The 22,487-nt window shown below is 40.8% G+C and overlaps 2 protein-coding genes across 4 annotated transcripts in view; one reads left to right on the top strand and one right to left on the bottom strand.

The window, feature by feature from the left end:
- Positions 1-2,762: 2,762 nt before the first annotated feature.
- Rag2 (recombination activating 2) lies at positions 2,763-9,049 on the bottom strand. Of its 2 annotated transcripts, none has more exons than XM_013120950.3 (3): positions 8,890-9,049; positions 5,696-6,607; positions 2,763-4,543 (listed from the first exon to the last, which is right to left on the bottom strand). In XM_013120950.3, exon 3 carries the CDS (start codon positions 4,516-4,518, stop codon positions 2,935-2,937), a length of 1,584 nt encoding a protein of 527 aa, XP_012976404.1. In that variant the 5' UTR covers positions 4,519-4,543; positions 5,696-6,607; positions 8,890-9,049; the 3' UTR covers positions 2,763-2,934. The 2 variants fall into 2 exon arrangements, with proteins under 2 accessions (XP_012976404.1, XP_021087232.1); XM_021231573.2 differs by having other exon boundaries at positions 5,696-5,753.
- The window catches only part of Iftap (intraflagellar transport associated protein), a 68,329-nt gene continuing 50,656 nt past the window's right edge, over positions 4,815-22,487 (top strand). Inside the window, exons 1-2 of one of the 2 annotated variants that reach the window (XM_040745918.1) lie at positions 4,815-4,966; positions 20,803-20,954. In XM_040745918.1, coding sequence (XP_040601852.1) covers positions 20,822-20,954 — 133 coding nt within the window. In that variant the 5' untranslated portion in view covers positions 4,815-4,966; positions 20,803-20,821. The remainder of the gene's footprint in view (positions 4,967-20,802; positions 20,955-22,487) is intronic. The other variant, XM_040745919.1, reaches the window with a different exon arrangement.

Raw genomic sequence — 22,487 nt, 5'->3', positions numbered from 1 at the left:
ACATGTCAATCCCAGCTCCCTCTCCCACACCTCCTCCCTTGTCCCTCCACCAGCCCCTCCAGCCTCCCATCCAATCCCCACATCATTCCCCAGGGAGGGTGAGACCCTCCTTGGGGGGGATCTCCAAAGTCTGTCATTTTATCCAGGGAAGGACCTAGGCCCTTCCCCATCTGTCCAGGCTGAGAGAGCATCCCTATATTTGGAATGGGCTCCCAAAGATCAGAATCTTCTCTTAATTTCAGTGCTGGGGAAGTGGAGATAAGGTAATCTCAGGTGGCCAACTAGTCTAACCTACTTGGCCAGTTCCTGGCCAGAGAGAGCCTCTGTTGTAAAAGAAATATTTTTGGTTGTGAGCCTAGCCTTTAACGGCTAAGCTATCCCTCCATCCCAAAGAAATATAACCATACACTGGATAAGGATATTGTTGATTATTTATTGTGAGAAATTACTTGCAAGAGAAACTGAAAACCCAGGTTAATCTCTGTAGCCTTTCGAGACTTGACGGGAACCCGAAAAAGAGAGTAGATGCCTCTATCCTCTGTCCTTTATCACATACATCTGTACCCACCTGTAGCCATGCCCAAAATGGGCGTGGTCAGTAGCACAGGTGCCTAGGTCTCTCCCTACACTCTGTCATGAAAAGGTGGAGGGCATCTGAAGAGTGACACCAGTAGTTGTCTTGTGGCCTCCACATGTACAAGTATATACTCACACAGTCATACACAGGCATACACCCTCACACACTTGGACACACACACAGAGGAACAAGTGTGTACACAGACAGGCAAACAGACACAGCAGACACTCAAGCACACACATGCATGCACACACACATATCCTAATTTACTTGGAGGTCAAGATCTGTGTATTTCTATACTGAGGTCAGGTCAAAGTCTACTGAACTGATCGGTTTCTATAATTACCTTTCCATCTTCTTCTTTAAGAAGTCCATAATTTTTTGTTGCCACAAATGCTTTGGTCATCCTGTACAACACAGATCCCACTCCTATTGTTGAGTGATCACTATACATTTTGTATATTATTTCAAATGGTTTAGTTTGCATTTAAAAAAGAATCTTTGCCACAGCAATTCTTCAGTAAAGGCTGATATGTGATAGAAAAGTTGAGATATTTTGGCCCTATTTTATAATTTTGTTAGCACATTCTAGGTTAGAAAAGAGTTAATATTGCATAGACAACCTTTATGACATAAACAACTTGCCTGCCCTGTCCTTAGCCTCTTTCTAAAGTGTGACAACCAGTTCTCTAGAGATGAATTTTGTTGTTTTTTGCAGGTCCCATGTTTAATATGGATCTTGGAATTTAGAAAAATTGTGTGTATCCATATGTACGCATGGAGGTCAGAGGTCAACTTCAAACATCATTTCTCCTCAGGTGTCATCCACTTATTTTTATCAACGATGGGACTCTAACACATAGGGGATTCAGGGAAGGGGGGGTGGAACGAAAGACTCATGTAAAGCCACAATGAGGGATTTGGTGCTTTTCATACAAGAAATTAAGGGTTTTCGTTCATGGAATGTGAACATTTTCTTTTCACTGATTGCATATTTCTTGATATCATTCTTGTACTATTTTGAAAATCATTCAGCATTTAGCATTAGGAACTTTCTGAGAGTGAAACCCCCTAAGCTCATGTTCATGCTTCACTTTTCACTTAAAATAGTAATGTGATATTCAGGGCTGGACACTACTGGGCCTTGAATGGCATTTGACTGTTTCCAGAGATAATAACAATCTTCAGTGAAGAAGAGGGACAACAGTTGCGCAGTTTCAAAGGGATGAACCATTGATTTTGAAGGTTTGAATGTGAGCCCCCAAAGTGATTCAGACAAAGGTGTATTGTAGGAATATGTTTTTACCCTTCTGAAGAACGTGTAGATTATTCAAGAAAATGTACCACAGTATTGAATTCAGGACTTTGGGCATGGTAGGGTATGCCTTATGATTTCTGGTGCTGTGAAGAAACACCATGACCACTTAAACTCTTATAGAGAAAAACACTTATTGAGGTTATCTTACAGTTCAGAAATTTAGTTCATTGTCATCATTGTAGGAAGCATGGCAGCATGCAGGCAGACATGGTGCTGGAGAAGGAATCGAGAGTTCTACATCCAGATTGGCAGGCAGCAGGAAAAGAGAATGCCACCTGGACTTAGCTTGAGCCTCTGAAGCCTCAAATCCCATCCTCATTGGCAGACTTACTCCAGAAAGGTCACACCTACTCCAATAAGGTCACACTTCCTAATAGTGCCACCTCCTATGAGCTTATGGGGGCCATTTTCATTCAAACCACTACAGTAGGTGACAATGCTACCAGTACTCTGTCTTCTATCAAGGCCAGCCTTTGTTTTTTCAGATGCAATGAAGACTAGGCCAGAATCAAACTCACAATTCAACTTCTCAAGTGCCAGGATTACATGCATGTGTCATCATTCCTGTCTTGATGTAGAATAGGTTTCCCTGTTCATGGGTATAATCTAAGGGGCTGCCTTAAAGTTTATAAAGAGCAGTAGTGTGAGATATAGTTGATATATTGGTTTTAAAATTTTAAACTAGTTATAGGCTATGTATTATACAAAACAATTTTCTTTGTACATTAGTTTATTTATTGGTATTTAGTTACTATTCAACATGCAGATTGTTACAAAATGATGCAAGAGTTCTATGTATATCTTATCACTACTATTCTGAATAAAAATTAGATAGCATTTCTCATTAAGAAATTTTTGAATAAAATGTTAAAACATGTTAAAATAACTTTACTTAACATTACATTAAAACTAGCATTAATTCATATAATCAGAACACATCACAGAGGTTTTCAGTAAAAAATAACATTTATATCACTATTATTATTTAAAAGGTAGGTCTAAGAATCAGTGCACCTGAATCTGAGGGACTTTTGCTAAACTAATCAAACAACCTTCTAAGAAAGGATTTCTTGGCAGGAGTCAAGACTTTCCCAGAACCTTTTTTGTGCAGCGATTTCATTGGAGGTTTTTGTAAGGGCAGGCCTCTTCTGGGAGTTTGTAATGCTCTTGCTATCTGTATATGCTCATTGCAGTAATATTTGTTGCTTCCTTCTGACAAGTGGATGAGTGTGCGTTCTGCCAGATCCATGCACTGGGCATGTACCCAGTGCCCATCTCCATGAGAACAGTAGATCATGGCAGGCTTATTGAGCTCAGTTGAATAGAATGGAACCCAAGTATTGATGTCTATATCACAAGTAGGGCAGCATGTTATCCAGTAGCCAGTTACAGATTCATCATCCTCATCATCTTCATTGTAGGTGTCAAATTCATCATCACCATCGAAACTGGTTGCTTCTGCACTGAAACAAAATTCTTCTGAATCTTCAAAAGGAGTGGAGTCCCCAGGATCTTCTGTTGATGTCTGACTGTTTGTCAAGATTTTCTGCTCTTCACTCACATCATCTTCAGAGCATTTCAACATGTAGAAATAGAATGCTTCTGACATAGCCTGCTTATTGTCTCCTGGTATGCCAAGGAAAACCGTCCCGTTTCCCATGCTGCTTCCAAACCATATTTTGCTATGCTTTATATCTGGGGTCCAATCTGGGGTCTCCATTTCACTAATTTCTATCGTGTTGTCCCCTAGAGAGACAGTATTGCAGACCATCCTTTTTTGATTTTCTATCTGATAACCACCAACAATAACAAATTCATTATTATTTGTCTGAGTGAGGATTGCACTGGAGACAGATATTCCTCCTGGCAAGACTGTGCAATTCACTGCTGGGCTACCCAGGGGAAGATCTACCCTTATTCTATACAGGTTGGCAGGGCGGATGTTGTTGGCAAGTGAGTGTCCTCCTAAAATGTAAATAGTATCATTTCTGGCAATAGAAACATGAAAAGACAGCCCATCCTGAAGTTCTGGAAGAACGTATGATGTAGCACACCCAAATTCAAAATCTACCAAGAAAACATGAGGCAGACAGTCAGCTACACTATTCCATTTTTCTGTGGTTCTCTGGGTAGAAGGCATGTATGATCGTCCTCCGAAGAGAACACCCATACTTTTCCCTCGACTATACACCACATCAATGGAATGACCATATCTGGCTTCGGGGACATCTCCTACTAAATCTTTCTCGGTGCAACGGAAAGTAACTTTTTTGTTGTTCTTGCAAGCAACAGACATGATATAAATCTTATCGGAAAGCTCATTGTTTGGTGTTTTCCCTCCGTGGATGATATATTGATGCTGTTCAGACTCTAAGCTGCCTTTGTATGAGCAAGTGGCTGGGTAGCGAAGCGGTGGGAGGTAGCAGGAATCTTTAGAGAAAACCGCAGGCTTCAGTTTGAGATGATTTTGCTTTATATCAAAATGGAAGACTCCAGTAGGGCAGGATCTCTTGGGCCAGCCTTTTTGGCCAAAGAAGAAGACTTGACCATCGAAATTCATCAGTGAGAAGCCTGGTTGAATTAAGGCTATATTATGACCCACTGTTACCATCTGCAGTGACATTTTTGATTGTGAGTAGGTCTTTTATCTGAAAGAAGTATAAAGCGCATAAACTTAGAATATCTTCTCATATATATCATTATGTTTATATTTTCTCACATGCAAAGGGCTTGTTTAAAAGAAAAGCCATTAACATGCTTGTCCTAGAACTGTTAAGACCCCAAATCAAGAAGTGAAGAGCCACAGCCCTTTCCTACTTAATTCAATCCTAGCTACTGGGACATATTTTAGTGGCGGACTCACTTCGCTTTGATTTCTGGGAATTGTAGTCCTTCTCTCCCAGTGAGCCCGAGTATGCGAGCCAACAAGACTACATTTCCCAGAAATCTGTTTTCTATGGTTCGTCTCCTTGTGGCCTCAGGACTGGAGCCTTCTAGGCTGACTGGATAAGGACTACAAAAGTACGAAGTGACTAAATGGGCGCCCAGGTGACGGACAATAGGGAACGGAGGTGAGAGTGCGCCCCTCTGCTGACATCGGGGCGCTAGAAGGCAAGAATACTAGGAGGGGCTCCTGCAAACCCGTGCTCAGGATTTGCCCCAGCGTCTTCTGGGACTCTTAGTGGGGTGTCCCGGTAGGAGGCACAGATTCTTCTCTCCCTAGTGTGGTTGCCTGGAAACCACAGTCTGAAGGGGAAGCTATGGTTGAGTCCTCTTTACTGACTCCACTCTGTATCTATTGAAGCGGGACTCAGAATTGCACTCCGAGGACTCTTCACTTGCTGGGACAGGGAGTTAGCAAAGTTGACTGCCTTTCAGAACCAAAAGACAAGTCTCAGAATACCTAGCACACAGAGGCAGAATCAGTTTGAAATGACTTTTTTTTCTCCACTCTTGCACTTATTAACGGATGTGTCTTAATTTGGAGGTTGCCAGGGATACTTTAGAAGACCCCCGCCCCCCTTTCTGCTCATCAGTTTCCTACCTTCTTGTTTTGAGGATTCTTCCAGCAAAGCAGAGACAGTTTCTGAACTAACCCCACCCCCACCCCCGCCGGCCCAACACCCAGGAAAATAGAATTGTCCTGTTTCAGACCACTTTCCAGCCCACAAACTGTGAGACGGTTCTCGAGTAATTTTATATTGATTGCAAAGACGGCTCTTTTTCGTATTGTAGTGCCATTAAGAAATATTTATTAGATAAAGTTATCTTGGTCTTGGGAAGTTTGTACTGTTACCTACCTTAGAGAGAGATGAAGTACTCTTCCTGCTTGCAGATGTGAAACACTCTGTTCTGACACTAAATATTGAAACAAAGTAAGATAGACTTTTTTGGGTGTTAGTTGTTTAAAAAGAAGAATAAAACAATGATCAAGACTAGGACTCAGTGCCATCAGATTATATTCAAATCCCGGCTGTCACTTTGTAACTCATGACTTTGAGCAAGCTGTTTAACTCTCTGTGGCTTGATTTCCTCATCTGTAAAATGAGGTGATTTTACCCACATAGGTCGATTCGGTTATGATTAGTGTTTTAAGACTTGTAAAGGAATCAGAACAGAGCCAGAGCACAGTAAATGGTAGATACCTTTGTCTTTGAACTAATAGATAACAAGGCTGTTAGGACTCAGTTATCTGCTGATAACAACAGCACACATGGATGATGCTGGAGATGTTGGGATTTGGTCAGTGGATGTGGACAGATAATAGATAACCCTTTTTTTTTCTTAAGTGAATTTGTTCTTTGACAGCTTCATACATGCATATAGTTCATTCTGAATCCTCTTACTACCACCCTCTTTTATCTCACTCCTGCCCTTCCTCTCCACCCCCCCAAAATCTTTTTCTCACATTTCCCACATTCATGTCAATTTTGTTTTGCTTTGTGACCCCCTGAGCTTAACTAGAGACATCTGTGTGACCATGGGTTTGGAACTGTCTATAGAAGCTTGGAGTGCTCACGAATGGGTGCATATCTGAAGGCAGTGACTTCTTCTCTCCCCAAGTCTATCAGCCGTCAGTAGTGCTGCAGAGTGGAGTAGGGCCTCCTGAGCTCCCCTCCAATCCATGGTTGGCTGCTGATAGGGCCAGTCTTGTTCAGGCCCAGTCTTAGGAAACCACAGCTGAGTCCATGATTGCAGTGTCTGGGTCATACCTTAAAGACAGCATTTCACAGCATCTCTTTTCTTCTGGCTCCTAACCCTCCTTTGGCTCCCTCCCTCCCTTCAAGATAATCTCTGAGCAGTAGAGGGGGTGGTGCACATGATAAACTTTTGAACTAATGATAGTAGGATAAATTTATAAGCCAAAGGTATGGGGGTGACTCAGTTTAAGTAACATGGGTTATTTTGTTCTTTTCACTACTTCTCTAACCCATGATTGGGTATGCAAGATCCAAAGTTGGATTTTATGAGTCTAAATCTGAAACTCTAGCACTTAGTTTCTTTGTAACCATCTCTGGCAACTTACTTTCTCTCTTTTGTACTTTCTCTCTTTTGTTTGAAAATTGGGATAATATTAGTACCTATTCATTGGATTCCTTTGTGAAGTAAGTTAGCACGTGCTGATTATAAGGCATAGTGCCCGGTGCACAGAAATTGTCAGCAAATGTTACTGGACACTATATTTTTGTTTCCCTTGTCAATGTTCCTTGGGCCATGTATTGTCTGTGGTTACTCTGTGGTGTATATGGTTTTTGCCCCGAAGCACTTCCTTAGTTTACGTATCATTAATTGCTAAGCATTCTCTTACAGCTATGCCTAACAGTTTACTTGAGAGAGTCCTCAAGACCTGATCTTTTAATATTCTTCATGGGCTAAGTCAAGGGAGGAAATGTTGCCTGAGGCAGATTACTTCTGGAGCTATGAAAGCAAGCCCCCCCACTTCCTCAGGCTGTGGTGATTTGCAGATCTAGTAGCTTTCTCTGATTGTGAAATAACCTGGGAAAATTCTTATTTATTCCTGGACTGTTCAAGTATGCATAAGAGGCTTTTCTGTCAACTGAGTACATTTTGTCCATAGGAATTAAAAGAAAGGTTTGGGTGGAGGTAGCTCTGAGTTCAAAGCTTACTTATTTCAAACACCTAGAAAACTAATATAAAACAAGTTGTACTGGAACAATGGATTCCAGATCCCAAGGGGAGAGGAAGAGGGAGGGAGGGGAAGGGAGGAAGAGGGAGGAAGGGCTGGAGAGAGAGAGAGAAACAGAGAGGAAGAGGGAGGGCTGGAGAGAGAGAGAGACAGACAGAGTGACAGAGAGAGACTGAATGAAGTTTCCACTGTAGCCCACTGTGCCATGTGAAGGTCAGAGGTCACCATAGGGATTTGGAGCATTATGGGTTAAATATAAGCAGATCTTGAGCAGTGGACAGGGAAGAGTGTCCATTTTGTAGCAAACTTGGAACCCTAAAACCAGTAAAGGGAGCTACACTGTCTCCTCTTGGAACATAGACAAATGTTTTCCTATTGAAGTCTTAGATGATCTGTCTTAGTCAGAGGATTCATTTATTTAGATAATAGAAACATTGGAGGTGTTTTAGTATTTTTAACACACTGAGTTGTTGAAATTTTTGTTTGTGGGCAGGAATATATTTTTACTGGAGTTGACGATTTTATTTTTTCATGGCTTTAATTTAACTGTATTAGTTACATCTAGGGTTTTAAAAATTGTTTAAAATTATGCTACATCTAAAATAACCCACTGAAGGTTCCTCTTTAAATAGACAAAAATATCAAGCAGATTAAAAAAAAAGACTGTTTTTCAACTAAGGGAAATTTCAAAGTCAACACATTAAAGATTCTTTTTAAAAGGAAGAAATATGGGGCCAATACCCTTAACACAGTTTCCTCAGCCCTGTGCCAGCATTCCCCAGCAGGGCAATTTTTACTTATCCACTTTGAAGCCAGGGCATAGTTGAGTATCAGAAGAGAAGTAATGGTGTGAGGTCTGGGTTTGTAGTTTCCTGTGTCGGAACTGACTTTCTCTCCAAAGACAGATAGTGTACTCTGAAGTGCTAAATCTTACAGCACAGCATTGCCCATGTTTCCTCACGACAAACTAGCAAGTACAGCATGCACTGCAGCTACTTAGTGTGTGAGTTAACACTGCTTGCACCGTTAATCAGGTTGGAGGCATACATTATTTGATTTCTCCTGCCATTGAAACCAGGCATAGGCCTGTCTTCCCATGCTGATGCCAGAGATCATTTATGTCCCAAGATTAATAATAGTACCCCGAAGGAATCGAAATTAATCCTTGCAGTAGCTTGAGACCAGGTGACCCCCTACTTCCCAAATCTACAGTATTTCTTCCCTCCCCAGATACCCTGTTAATCCATAGCCATCATCCTGCTTTAGTGGGGCATCAACAGTCCCTTAAGTTTATAAACGTATGTTCCCATCTTTTAGCTTTGCCAGAAAGGAAGGTATTGGACCTACCTGAAGGCCAGAGGGGCCGCTTATCCCTCTCTGAATCCTTGCAGTTAAACCAGGAATTAAACTCGGCACTTGGGGAACAGTCACTGACTGTTTGGTATGTCTGTGGCAAGCTGAAGGCTGAAGGGTAGAGTGTTTGTGTGCCTACAGATGTTCCTGTGAACGCCGGTATAACAGGAGTAACTGACTGTGAACCCCCCCCTCCCCTTTGAGGTTGAGGGAGAGTGATATTCACTAGGGTGTTACCCTCAAGTTTAACCATTTCATGACTGACAGATTGAAAATGTAATTCCTGAGTCACCAGCCATCTGTAAAGACCAAGTCTAGTTGAAACCTGATTTATTTTAGAAAAACACAAAAATGAATACGACTAGCTTGGTTTAAATGAACTATTATGAATCAAATGGTAAATGGTCTATTCTCAGGCAGAGATCAGAATGTCTCTTCTATGACCCAAATGTCTTCAGTGCAGACTAAGAGGGGAGAGCTCTAATTATTGGAGGGCCTCTGTCCACTTTGAGTTAGGCAGTTGTGTAATGTCCAGTGTGATGCTTGTGAACACAGGGGCTGTTGTTTTCCTGAGTGGAGTCATCTTAACCCACAATTCTCCTAGAGTAATGTTTGTCTCGTGTGATTGATGGAGAAAGGTGAAAGGAGGTAATGTATGAATGGTCCTCAGTCAGAGGTCCCCAGTCAGAGATGCCATTGCAGCTTCATATGGCCTTGAAGCAGAACAACCTTTGCAGTTGTAAGAGTTGCATAGGAGTTCACTGAGTAGAAACAGTTACCAAAGCACCTGCTCTACTTTGTCATTTAATCAGCTTCCATGATTCCATGAAGCTTAGATGACCACAGGTAGTGAGTGACTAGGGATGGACAGATCGGGTAGGGTTTTTGCTTCCGTCACCCACAGTAGAGTGACCTCTATGCGCTTCAATTTTCTTATCTGTAAAACAAGGACCTGAGTGTTTCTGGATAGTACATGTGTGGGAAAGAGGGTTTGCACAATAAATCTTGATTTTTGAGGGTAAGTGATGCAATGTGTTCATTTGTATGAACAGCTACTTAATTTTATTTGGAAAATGTTAAGATCTATTTTAGGGTTGACTTTTAAAAAAATGCATATATAGCTCAATTCCTTGATTGATTCTTCTCATCTGAAAATGTTGGTCTGTCCTTTAAATATCATTGTCTAGTTATTTCCATGCTGATGTTTGTTTGTCTGAGAAAGGACAGTTGGCTGTTTCCCTCTTAATGTCATTGTGTGATGGTCGGGATGTCTGAAATCACAGCAGTGGTGGCAGCACTCATAAAGGTGATGTTCTAGATGGTGCTACAGTTCTTACAAAACAGAAGTAACCCTTGTTTTGTTTAACTGTGGCCCCAAAGCACAAGGGTGGTGAAGCTGGAAGTTTGGGTATGACAAAGATAAACTGTAAAGTACTCTCTTTAGTTATCGTCTAATATCATCACAAGAGAAAGGGTAAGCATTGTATGAGGAGGTGTTATGAGATGCAGAATGATCATACTTATATAGATTTTAAGCAGTACAGAGCTAGTTCTATTTTATTGTGCATTTTAAAGCACTCTTACTTTGCCTAATTTATATGTTGAACTATATATAAGTATAGATAGGAAAACATAGTCTGATACACCTGCAGTTTCAGGCATCCATTGGAGGTTTTTGAGCATATCCTTTGGATTAAGGGGCACTATTGACTTAAATCCATGTTCAGTCGTGTAGGGGATTAGGAAAAAGCAAGCAAACAAAAACCCCAAAACCAGACTCCTTGCAAACTGTGGCCTGCAGTTAAGCAGCATGTATTTAGTAGAATGAAGTAGCAATGGTTTTACGAGTGTGTGCCTATGTGTGTGTGTGACGTCAGGATCATCTGGGGACTTGGTTCTCTCCTTCTACCATATGGGGTTTTGAGGACTGAACTCAGGTTGTCAGGCTTGTCAACAAGTCCCTTCCCTGTTAGACCTTCTTGCCAGACCAAGGCAGCCATTTTTGATCGCCAGTGAACAACACCTTGTATTCTTCTCACATCCAACTTTTCTTCAATGTTCTTAAATGCTCATCAGGAAACCACAATCATAGGTTACTTAGCTCATTTTTAAAACCTTGAGACAGAATCAGATTCCAGCTCTTACTGGAATATACTGATTTATCTCTTTTTAAAATAAAAAAAAAGAGTGGAGAACTAAAGAATACCAGTCAACTTAATTACAGAATAAAAATAGCTTTATTTCAAGGGAGAGATAAAAGACTTAGTAATAGGATAGACTGACATTGTAATTGGACAATAAAGGAAGCATAATTGGAACAAAATGATGAAAGACAGCTTCAAGTCCAGTGCCTTTGTTTTTGTAGTCAAACTCCTTAAGGACAGAAAGTTAGCTAACTTTCCAAGGGTCTGAGTGCTGCAGGGTCTGAGAGCTGCAGGATCTGTGTGCTGCAGGGTCTGAGTGCTGCAGGGTCTCTGTGCTGCAGGGTCAGTGTGCTGCAAGGTTTGTGTGCTGCATTGTCTGTGTGATGCAGGGTCTGTGTGCTGCATTGTCTGTGTGCTGCAGGGTCTGAGTGCTGCAGGGTCTGAGAGCTGCAGGGTCTGTGTACTGTATTGTCTGTGTGATGCAGGGTCTGTGTGATGCATTGTCTGTGTGATGCAGGGTCTGTGTGCTGCATTGTCTGTGTGCTGCATTGTCTGTGTGCTGCAGGCTGTGTGTGCTGGTGAGTGGGGGAAGGCAGAGGAGTAGCACCAGTTTGTGGACTCTCAACTTTGCCCCCTTTAAGCTGGTCCACCTCTGTACTCTAAGTGGAGGAGCAACTTCATGATGGCATGGGAACAAGGCCAGCAGTAGCTTCTCGTAGCACTGAGATAGGCATGGATCTTGGGCCTCAAGTAATGGGGCACCAATGCTTAGGGAAGCAATAGAAATAGGAGAGTTTAAGACTTGTCCTGTGAATTGCAAATTGGAGCCATGGCTCAAACTGACAGAAGAAAAAAGAGGAAGGAAACGGAAGTAGAAAAGGATGCAATCTACAGTTAGGGTGTGGGCTGTCAAGAGCAGGGCATGTCGAATGATTTGTCACTTTTTATTTAAAGCATTTAAATAAGCCCCCACCCCACCTCCACACAGGGGGCCTGGTATTTTCCTCCAAAAGTTCCCTACTCTCTGATTCAATGTGAGATCATTGCTTTAAAATAAAGTAGCAAAAAATGTCAGAGTTCTGTATTGTGCTAGAAATCAATCATACAAAATTCCCTTTTAGAGGAAGAGGTGTTTGTGATTTTTTTCTAGATAGAGGCCGTGTTGGCAAAGGCAGTTGTGTGTGCACCGGTGTGCTCAGTTGTGTACATGGATGCAAAACTGCGAATGGAAATATCACATTCTTTCTTAAAGCCCATTTGTTATTCCAGTCATGGGAGCCTGAATTAAAAATAGCTGAGATGCACGTCTCAAAAATCTTATTTCTTTTAAGAGAATGCCAAGTGGAAAGGTCAATTTTATTTGCAAGATCTGGCATTTTGAAACACTTAGAAATGTATTCCTGCAGGTCGTGTTGACTTAGTTCCCTGATCTACACCTGCTCCTAACCAGTTGTGTGAGTTTTGCTTAAAGCTGATGTTCTGGTTTTATAAAAGTGCTGTGCATTGTGAAGATGGCTAATGGTTGCAGGAAAACCTCGAGAGGGGGCAGCTAAGCAGGGTGCCTCTCTGTCAGAGTTGTCATCCAATACAGAAGTCATAAGCGGTAACAGGACATTGCATCCTAGTGAAATAGGATTATGTTTGAACTGATACATCTCTTCCTATTGAAATATTGTACAGTTTCAGAGCTATGAAACTGACTCAGATACCAGTGCTTCCTCTGGATTAGAAGCTTTACCAGGGACAGTGATAAAAAAGGTTCACAGAGACATACTATTGTCTTCTGTTTAGTCATGATTGCAGTCAATGACATTTCTGAGGCTAGGGTGCTGGCTCTGAACATGACTGAGATGTGTGCAGATTTTTCTTAGTAAATGGATTGTCTAGAGGTTACTAGTATGCTTGCAGGAGTTTAGCCAAAGGTAAGGGTAGTGTGTTTATTTGTGATTCCACATAGCTGTATATGAAATACGAATTGAGAAAGGTATGGTAGTGAGAAGGCGACCTTCCTGATTTCAAGAACAATTCCCTTTGGTGTCTTCTGCAGTTAATCAGCTTCTTAGAAGTAGGGAGTAAGTGGGGAGAGGAAATTTAAATGCTTAGCTGTGTGTATTTTCTTTGTTTTCACTAATTAATAACTAATTAAAATACTTTATATTTAGTTGGACAGCCTCAGTTCCTTAACACCAAAGTTTCCAGACTGACTTCAGTTGCTGGGAGGAAGAGCATATTTTGGGGCAATAAATTGATTTTATGCAATCTGCTGATGAGCAGCAAGGCTTAATGAATGGTCTCAAGAAGCATTATGACAGTGGCTTGGGTGGATGAGCAGGAAAAGAAAGCAAGCTTCCCAAGCAGAGTGTTTTGGCTCCATTTATATGACATTCATAAAATATATAATTATAGAAATGGAGAACACATTCATATATATATATATTTATATATACTTTACTTCACCCAGCATATTTCCTTTGAAATCTAAGTTACATGCATCAACAATTTGTTTCCATATTATTGCTTAGTAGTATTTGTTGGTGTGACTGCACCGCAGTTTTTTTAACCATCACCAGTTAAAGGGTATTTGGATAGTTTCTGGTGTTTGGTTGTTCTGAATAAAGCTGCAGCGAACATTAGTGTACAAGTTTGTGTATGAAAATCCTTTGTATTTTTTCCAATAGCTATGATACCAGTCATCTTTTCATGGTTTTAATTTCCATTTGTATATTTTCTTTGGTCAAGTGTCTTTGCATATCTCTTGTCCTTTGAAGCTGATGTAATGTTGGATTTCAAGAGGAATTTGCACATTCAAGATCTGCTCTTCTGTTGAATATGTGATTTGTTAATATTTTTCTCCCACTTTTTCTTTGCATCTTAATGGGTCCTTGCAGAAGGCACTTTTTGCTTTCAATGAAGTTAGTGAGATTTTTCTCTTGTGGATCATGCTTTTGGGTTCAAGTCTAAGAATTATTCTTCGCCTAGTCACATGACCTGAAGATTTTTCTGTTTTTCCTGTTTTCTTTATAACGTATACTATTTTGCCTTGACCTGTTTTTTTTTATTTCCAGTCTTCTCTTCATTTTTTGCATTCTTTCACTAAATTTCATGGTATTGTAATTTTAAGGTCATCACTGAATGCTTCTTTATAGTCACTCCTGTTAGGAGAGTGGGTCTTGTATGGAAGAAGGAACTTTTAAGCCTCTTTAAGAAGGAACCAGATGTGTTTGTTGAAGCAGTTATCGTGATATCTACAGTCATGTTAAGCACATACTAACCTGCACTTTTTTTATTTAAAAAATTATTTTTCTTACCACCCCAGTTGCTCTTCCCTCCCCTTCTCCCACCTGCCTCCTCTTGCCTCCCATCCTTCCTACCCTTCCTATCCTTCCTACTCTTCCCACACCCATCCACTCCTCAGAGGGGGCAAGACCCTCCTTGGGGGGGTCAACAAAGTCCGTTTTTTAAAAAACATTATTTATTTATTTATTTATTTATTTATTTATTTATTTATTTATTTATTATGTATACAGTGGAGCCCTGTATGTACACCTGCATGCCAGAAGAGGGCACCAGATCTTATTATAGATGGTTGTGAACTATCTTTGGGTGCTGGGAATTGAACTCAGGACCTCTGGTAGAACAGCCAATGCTCTTAACCTCTGACTTATCTCTCCAGTCTTGCCCTAAGCCCACACTTTTAAACTGTGTGTGGTCTTTAGTATGGGTGGATGTGCTGTCTTACTTTTTTTTGTAAGATGGTATGTTTGTCAGGGAAATTGAATAGTGATTAATATATACCTACTTCTAAGACCTGGGCCTGGAAGACAGTACAAATCTTTTGAAACTGTGAGGTCAACAGTAATCCCAAAGCCTTTCTTACCTCCCCCCAGATGCTTCCTTTAACATTTACTGCAGAGGATTATACCTGAGAGATCTAGGCCCAGATGCTTGCCTATACTCTCAGCCTTTGGGTGTTAATGAAGCATTCTCTCGCTTTCATGTGTTGCAAAGGCATGCCACTAGAAGTTTGCAACTTGAAGTGGGGTGTAGCCTTTGATGCTGGAGTTGTCTACTTTTAATCTTATCCTGATGAAAGAACAGTAGAGGACTGCAGGTTCTTTTCTATTCTATTCTATAAGCATTGTTTTGTTTTATATTTCTGATCTCTTTCTTTATTTTCCAGGGTATATTTATAAGTCTCTAGATATATAGTTCTATAGATTTATTGGTCTCTAGAGTGTATGTACATACTCATCTTCTAGGTGTATTGGATTTAAATCAGCTGGGTTTTAGTTGGAGGCATGAGTTCACTCACCCAACTTTAGTTCTGTTCTTATTTTGTTTTTATTCCTCCTGGAAACAATCATGTATCAGAGTCAAGAAGGATTCCAAGTGGAAGGAGGGTTTCAGCTGTACTCTACAGTTAGGAGGTGACCACTTTCAGCTCTACTCTACAGTTAGGAGGTGACCACTTTCAGCTGTACTCTACAGTTAGAAGGTGACCACCTTCAGCTGTCCCTACAGTTAGGAGGTGACCACTTTCAGCTGTCCCTACGGTTAGGAGGTGACCACTTTCAGCTGTACTCTACAGTTAGGAGGTGACCACTTTCAGCTGCCCCTACAGTTAGGAGGTGACCACTTTCAGCTGTACTCTACAGTTAGGAGGTGACCACTTTCAGCTGTATTCTGCAGTTAGGAGGTGACCACTTTCAACTGCCCCTACAGTTAGGAGGTGACCACTTTCAGCTGCCCCTACAGTTAGAAGGTGACCACTTTCAGCTGTCCCTACAGTTAGGAGGTGACCACTCTCAGCTGTACTCTACAGTTAGGAGGTGACCACCTTCAGCTGTCCCTACAGTTAGGAGGTGACCACTTTCAGCTGTACTCTATAGTTAGAAGGTGACAACTTTCAGCGGTACTCTACAGTTAGGAGGTGACCACTTTCAGCTGTACTCTACAGTTAGGAGGCAACCAATTACTTTCCCCCTTGTTTAGTTTTCTGACTTGAACACATTATAATGTTTTGTTTATCTTCTCATATGGAAGTTGACAACCACTTGCTTTCTTTCTCTTTTAGATTATAATTTAATGACAGCATTTCTCCTTTCCCTTGTCTTCCTCTAAACCCGCTGATATGTCCCTGCCCTCTCTCCCTCAAATTCCAAGTCTCTTTTTTCACTAGTCCCATTCTTTTTTATTGTGTCCCTGCTAGTTTCTTTGTGTTTCTGATCATAAGCATCTCTTCATGGTTTATAACTCAAGAACTGTACATGACAGTTCACCAATTGACAAAACTCCAGATGAAGTCGCTTTCCCCTATTTGACCACATTCATCTACTTGTACTAGATAAGCTTCAGGTAGCAGTCATTTCTGAGAATCTAAAATTCAAAAAAAATTAAAAAATGTGTAAGCATGGCTGTCTTTGTATGGGAATGTGTATGTGATTCCAGTGCCCAGAGAGGCTAGAGAAAGGTTTTAAATCTCCTGGGATTGGAGTTACAGGTGATTGTGAGTTGCCTACATATGGGAAATGAACTCAGGTCCTCTGGAAGAGCAGTAAGTGCTGATAACCATTGAGCCACCTCTGCAGCCCAGAGAATCTCCCTCTCTTCTTGATATGGTATAAAAAGACATTGAAAACTTAGGGGACAAGCGCAGGGTGGTTGCAGTTCTGTCAAGGAGGCCACCTCTTCATACCTGCTCTGTTCTACCTTATGACCAGTCACAATAATGTGGTTACAGGACAGGTCAGTCTTTTGGAGACTACACTGTTTATACTAGTATAAAAGGACAGCCACCATTGTGACTCACCAAGGTTGATGGCTCTGTCTCCTTAGGTAAAGTCAATTACATTGTGGTGTGTCCTCTCCTCATCGCCTTCAGTGGATTTTTATTCCCAGAACTGTAACATGCAGAAGCAGGCTCTGAGAAACCCAGAACAGCTCCTTAGAAGTTTATTATTGTTCTTAAGCTGCAATGGGAGCACATCACATATTTTTTTTAGCAGTTTTGAAGACATGTAACCCTGTATTAAGAAACCAGGCAGTTGTACCATGAGAGAAGAATAGTTCATAGGGGTCTGTACTTAAAACTTAGCATTCTTATCTCAGACAGTTGCATTTTGTTGGGTGAGTTCATTACGCAAAAGATCAGAAGATAGACACTGAAGATGTGATGTTGCTGGTTATGACCTCACATTCCACATTTCATTGTAGTTTACATTTTAGTGCACACACACCACAGTCTGCTTATATGATTATTGGCTTCATTATTTGATGATACACCACAGGACCTCTGGGAGGTGATGGGGTTTTTCTCTCCTGTGTCTCAGTCAGAGTGAAGGAGAGAAGTCAGTTCCTAACTACCTTGTGTCCCAGTGACATTAGTAGTCAGAGCAGAGCAGGGAATGTTCTCTATTTCCTCTGCAAGGCTCTGATGGTGAGAATGCTTTCATGATTTACTGGTAGCTATTTATATGCCTTTATTTACCATTATGTTCTATGCCTTTCATGTGGTGTTCAAAGCATAAAACAAAACCAAGCCTCCCCCACAAAAATATGACTCTTGTTATCTAGGCAAGCCTCTCTTTCTCTTTTTTCTTTTAGAAAACTATTTCATGATAAAAACACAATATCATGTGGGTGGTAAATGAAAGGCATGCTTCCGTCTAGAAAACCACTGGCATTTACATAAACCACCAGACTGTCTGGTAGGGTGATCTGCTTTGTCAGCCTCTCGGGACCTTTAACGTTAGGTTCCTAATGCTCTTCTTGTAATGAAAGGTCTAAATTGGATGATGGGTACTAGTAAAGTTCTTCAACTGTTGACAGTTGTGAAAGTCTTAAGAAAGCCAACAAATGTCTGGATTGTTTCAAACACAGAAGCGACACGAGAAGCCTTGAAGGGTTTTTCCCTCTGTGTTGTGCTCTATGTAGCCTCTTCATTGATTGTCTTTGGTAGTACTGAAATATATTGAGGGTAAATATTCAAAATATACCAACTGGAGCTTTGGAAAGGAGCCCTAAAGGAGTTCTGTGACCTGCTTTTTTCTAAACATAATTTTGAGAAGACATTTGCATCAGTAGAAGCCATCTTTTTCATTGTTATCAAGAAGGTAGTGTTTCCTCAGAACAGTCTGTGAGCCTCATAGAGCTTCACGATTCTGCAAAACCCATGTGTTCACATGTGTTTCAGAATATTTTGGATTTTAGTAAGGTAGGTGGTACATATGACATGCACTGTATGAATCTCTAGGTGGGCTGGGAAGGTATCTCATATGCAAGCCAGTGGTTTTCTTTTTTTTTTTTTTTGGAAACATGATTATTCACACTGGGTAGAAGAAATAAGAATCACAAATACTCTCATGTTAATTCAGATCAGGTCTTGTCAGTAAATGAGTTTGAACATCATCTTCAGAAAACAACTTTTTCCTCCTTAGTATTTAATATTCCTAATCTAAGGTTTAGGAAACCAGGCTGTGCCATTACAGTGCCCCTTCATAGGTAAGAGGAAACATGTCCAGAGATTTCAAGTAACTTTTCCAAATGTTATATACAAGGAGTGGATCTGGGCTGTGACAGTGTGGCTGTTTGAAAGAACAGGCTAGATTTCTACTGCCTAGTGTGGTGGGATGCCATGGATCTTATTATGTTAAAAAGCCATTCTGTAGTATCCATGTACAAAAATCTATTTGTAGAGAATAGTTTACATTTCCCTGTTTTTATAAAAATGTCTGTAATCTTAAACATTATAGGGAAAGATTTAGAAATATATTTATTAGACTTCTTGCTGAGTTTACAGGTAGGCTTTGTGGGATCAGAGGAGAGTTAAGAACATTTTTAATGCTTTTTGCCTTACACATTCCTGTGTTGTTTTTATAGTAAAGGATGACAACATCTATAGTAGAAATGCATCTATTTCTAAAAGGAAAGTGGGTGAAAGTTAGTAACAAGTAACAGATTTTTATTCCTTTTTAAATGAAAGATGATCTTTTTTAGGATTGATTTTTATTATTTTTAGTTGTGTGTGTATGTGTGTGCATGTGTATTGTATATTTGTGTGTGTGTGTGTTTGTGTGTGTGCATATATGTGTGTGCCTGCAGAAGCCAGAGGCGTCAGATCCTTCTGGAGCTGGAGTTACAGGAAGTTGTGTGCCTCCAGTTGTAGTGTTGGGAACTGAACTCTGGTACTCTGTAAGAGCAGCACTATGGAGCTCTCTCCCAGCTCCAGATTTTATTCTTGCTTCAGAAAATTATAAAGAAGGTTGGTGCTGTCTTTTCTTACCATACTGTGTGGTAATCCTTTTGCCCCCTTTTTATTATTCTGCATGTATTACTTTGGCAGTGTTTATTCTTCTTCTCAATGTAGATAGTCATTTTCCCCAAAGTTTTATCAAGTAACATTTTATACAGAATGAATGGAATTCAACCAGATGTGACATCATGAGTGAAGACTAAGTTTAAACTGCAAAGAATGAGACAGCAGCATGAATGATGAATAATGTGTGAAGGGGCCCGTGGTGTTTTGAATGTGATATTTAGTTGAGTAGAATGAGTGCAGTCTTAACAATGTGAGAATTAGTTCATACCCAGGCCATGTCGGAATCTCAGGTGATGTGGTTTCAAATCTTTCCTAGTCCGTTGACTGAGGGCTTGATAGGGTTCTTGGAACTCCCTATCTAAGGACAGGTGAAGTCATTGGCCAAGTTCAGTGGATTATGTCATTTGGTGACATTTTGGCCACTGTACCTGTTCAAATGAGCATCTTTAGCTCAGCACTAGGCTGCCTGCTCTATGCCATGCTCCAGGGTCTTAAGTATTGGGATACCAGGATGAGAAGATGTATTGTCTTTCATTACTATGAGTGCAGAAGCAGATAAAGATGTATAACTCCTCCTAGAGAGTATGCTAAGTGTACAGTACATGTAGCACGAGAAGTCACAGCCAGCTTTTCCCAGGATGGTGAGAGGGGTGTGTGTGGGTGGATCAGAGAACCTCAACTTTGAATTTTGTTTTGGAAAAGAAATGTGCCCCAACAAATAGAATGAGAAGATTAAGATGGTTCCGTTTGACTTTGTTTAGGGATGTCAGGTACTAGAGGGATTAAAATTATGCAATACACCCTCACTGACACAAGAAACATTTGGGGGTAGGCTAGGGAGACAGAGTCGGGCTCATTTTTAGGTGTTTTTAGTAGGGCTGCCAATGGCTTCACTGGAATGTCAGAATTCTCAGACTTGCATGTGCTGAGTTAAAGGCAGGGCCACTTCTTGCTAGACATAGTACTGCAGTGCTCACAGATGGTTTGCAGTTTTAAGGGCTTGAGTTCAGGGATTGGGTAGATATGTTTGGCTCTGTGAACTCACCTGGGGTTATGGAAGCTAACACTGAAGCATTCAGAACAGCACCCCATACATAGTTAGAGTTAAATAAGTAACTTCTCTATACCAGCTCCTATTGTTATTGCCACTGCATGGGGTGGTGGTGGTGATGGCAATGATGGTCAGTAGATGTCCTCTTGAGATTTTCTTCATGTTGAAAGATTTTTGTTTTCTAGTTGAATGTGACAATATTCTTGTGTCTTAAGCATAAAACGAGAAAGCTAAAATCCAAACCAAAATAGCTCAAGCTGCCAGCTCTTATGCTGTAATCCACTGCTCCAGCTGCGATTCACCTGCCTGCTGGGGCCCTGAGTTCCTCCACCACCTCTCCATAGTGTGGCTGAGGCTGCCTTACTCTCTAGCTTCTGTTTTTCTTTGTCTTGTAGAGTGGTCTTGTGAATAGGAATGCCTGCCCAAATCCTGAGACCAGAGATAATGGATGAAGATCAGTTAATGAAAGAAGTCTTGGATAAGTTTGTTAATTGTCCTGAGCAAACATATGAAGAATTTCTGAGCACTTTTACTCACCTTTCAAAAGGTAAAATATTGAAGTAAACTCTTTTCATATTTTTTTATTGATTATTTGGGAATTGCACATCATGAGCCCCGAGCAAACTCACTTCCTAGTTCTTCCAGGTCTGCCCACCCCCTCACCCTTGTGATGTCCCCACCCCCTACAAAAAAAAGTAAAAGGAAAGAAAAAAATCCAATTTGTGTGGCTTATACACTTACTGGAGCAGCATGGTCAAACTCCCGGTGGTCAGCCCCTTAACGAAAGCTGAGTGCTTCCCCTCCTGAGTGCAGGCCATGCAGAAGCCTTCAGTTGAGGAGAGCTACATGAGGCCAACTTGTTACAGCCACAGATAAATGACTTTAAGTATATACCTTTGGTATCTTTTCAGAAGACCCATGAAAATTCATTCAACTTCTTAGAACACATGATTCTTACCAGAGACTTTGTGATTCATGGGTATAAACACCCATGTCTTTCTTAATTCAAGAGTTGTGGTGTAGAGTCAGAGATATTTGTTGACGACAGATGAGCCAAGAAATTATTAGCTATTCACTTAATTTTATTTTTTAAGTTGTCAAAAGCACATTTAAAACTAAGACACTCTCCACATCTGGATTTTAGTGTCATCATTTACCAGATATTTGACTTTGGTTGTGGTAGTTACTAGAAAGTGGGACTAATCATGGCATCTCTCTCAAAGGATGCTAAAGACTAAGGACACGCTATACAGAACTGATCATAGTGGTACTCATTGGGTGTGGTTATCATTGCTGTGATGATGATGATACTGATTATGAGGATGGTGCTGAGGTTTCTGTAGACAGAAAACATCCCTTTGACCTGGGGTGGTATAGCCTGGGGGAGCCTGAAGTCTAAACTCAAAGTGTGTGTTTCATTATCTGCTTGTTTTTTAATTGAGCCAACACTTAAATGCTTAGTAATTTGATGAAAAATGGATTCTAGTTTTCTTAGGTCACATGAAAGGATCTGATGTCTGTGATTTCTCTTATAACAGTCCTAGTTGGAACTCAGAAGCCTGACTTTGGAGTACTTTAGTTCTACCTGAAAGTGTGTGCACATGCACACCTTGTTCACCCATGTGCCTGCCTTGGAGCGCTTAGTTCCATCTGAAAGTGTGTGCACATCTTCTTCACCCATGTGCATAGAGGTGTGTCCATTTTAGGTTCTGCTTCCTGTAGCCACTTTCAACATTGGCCCTTTCTGGGCCATCAGAATACATTTGAGATCTATGTAAAGTCATCAGCTCTCCACAGAATTACACGTTAGATTTATCCAAGGAGCTTTTGAACTTTTTTGTTACAGAGCCCACTCTGCGGCTCAGCTGGTGCCAGGGAGTCAGCATTTTGTAAAAGCTCTTCTGGTGACTTTAATGTGTACCTATGGTTGAGAATAGGGAGTTTTCTATCTGGAAGACCATGACCTTCATAGCAAACCGATCTACTGATTTGAAATCATGACCTGTGATCTAAACAGGTGCAAAAGCAAGGAAATTCTAATGCAGAGAAGGAAAAGGGACTCTGACATTTGTGTTTGATT

Source organism: Mesocricetus auratus, unplaced genomic scaffold (genome assembly GCF_017639785.1).
Source record: "Mesocricetus auratus isolate SY011 unplaced genomic scaffold, BCM_Maur_2.0 Super-Scaffold_100004, whole genome shotgun sequence".
Lineage (NCBI taxonomy): Eukaryota > Metazoa > Chordata > Mammalia > Rodentia > Cricetidae > Mesocricetus > Mesocricetus auratus.
This window is presented reverse-complemented; position numbering and strand designations above follow the sequence as displayed.

Excerpts from the sequence above, each read along its gene's own strand:
- Rag2 (XM_013120950.3), bottom strand. The coding sequence starts at position 4,518 with ATGTCACTGCAGATGGTAACAGTGGGTCATAATATAGCCTTAATTCAA.